Source organism: Dipodomys ordii, unplaced genomic scaffold, assembly GCF_000151885.1.
Source record: "Dipodomys ordii isolate 6190 unplaced genomic scaffold, Dord_2.0 Scaffold23, whole genome shotgun sequence".
In the NCBI taxonomy this organism is placed as follows: Eukaryota; Metazoa; Chordata; class Mammalia; order Rodentia; family Heteromyidae; genus Dipodomys; species Dipodomys ordii.
In genome coordinates this window covers 12,459,737-12,460,138 of record NW_012267239.1, presented here as the reverse complement: position 1 = coordinate 12,460,138, position 402 = coordinate 12,459,737, and the positions used below count along the sequence as shown (strand labels likewise).

The window sequence follows — 402 nt, the reverse complement described above, 5'->3', positions numbered from 1 at the left end:
TCTGGCGCGCGGACATAGACGTCACCGTCGCCCCGGAAGGGCGGTCGGATGGGCGGAAGAGAGGGCGAGGGGAAGGTGGGCTGGCCTGCGACCGCCCGACCCCAGGCCTCTGCCATGTTCCCGGGCCGCGAGACGCGTTTATGGCGCTGACTGCGTCAGGGGTCGTCCCGGCCCTCGGCTCCGGGCCTGGAGCCGCTTCCGAGGGCCCGGCGCCCCCCCCCCGCGCCCGCCTCCCCGTTTCCGGTCCCCCCGCGCCCGCCTCCCCGTTTCCGGTCCCCCCGCGCCCGCCTCCCCGTTTCCGGTCCATGGTGCAAGAGTAGTTAGAAAATCCCCTATGGAAATTAGCAATCAAATCATATGGAAAGTACTGATAACAATACCAAATTTGCCAGACATGGTTAG

The 402-nt window shown here is 66.9% G+C and overlaps 1 protein-coding gene across 1 annotated transcript in view; it reads right to left on the bottom strand.

Annotated features, from left to right (window-relative positions):
* The window catches only part of Emc4 (ER membrane protein complex subunit 4), a 6,128-nt gene extending 6,012 nt beyond the window's left edge, over positions 1-116 (bottom strand). Inside the window, exon 1 of the mRNA XM_013014310.1 lies at positions 7-116. Coding sequence (XP_012869764.1) covers positions 7-116 — 110 coding nt within the window. The remainder of the gene's footprint in view (positions 1-6) is intronic.
* Positions 117-402: the final 286 nt, after the last annotated feature.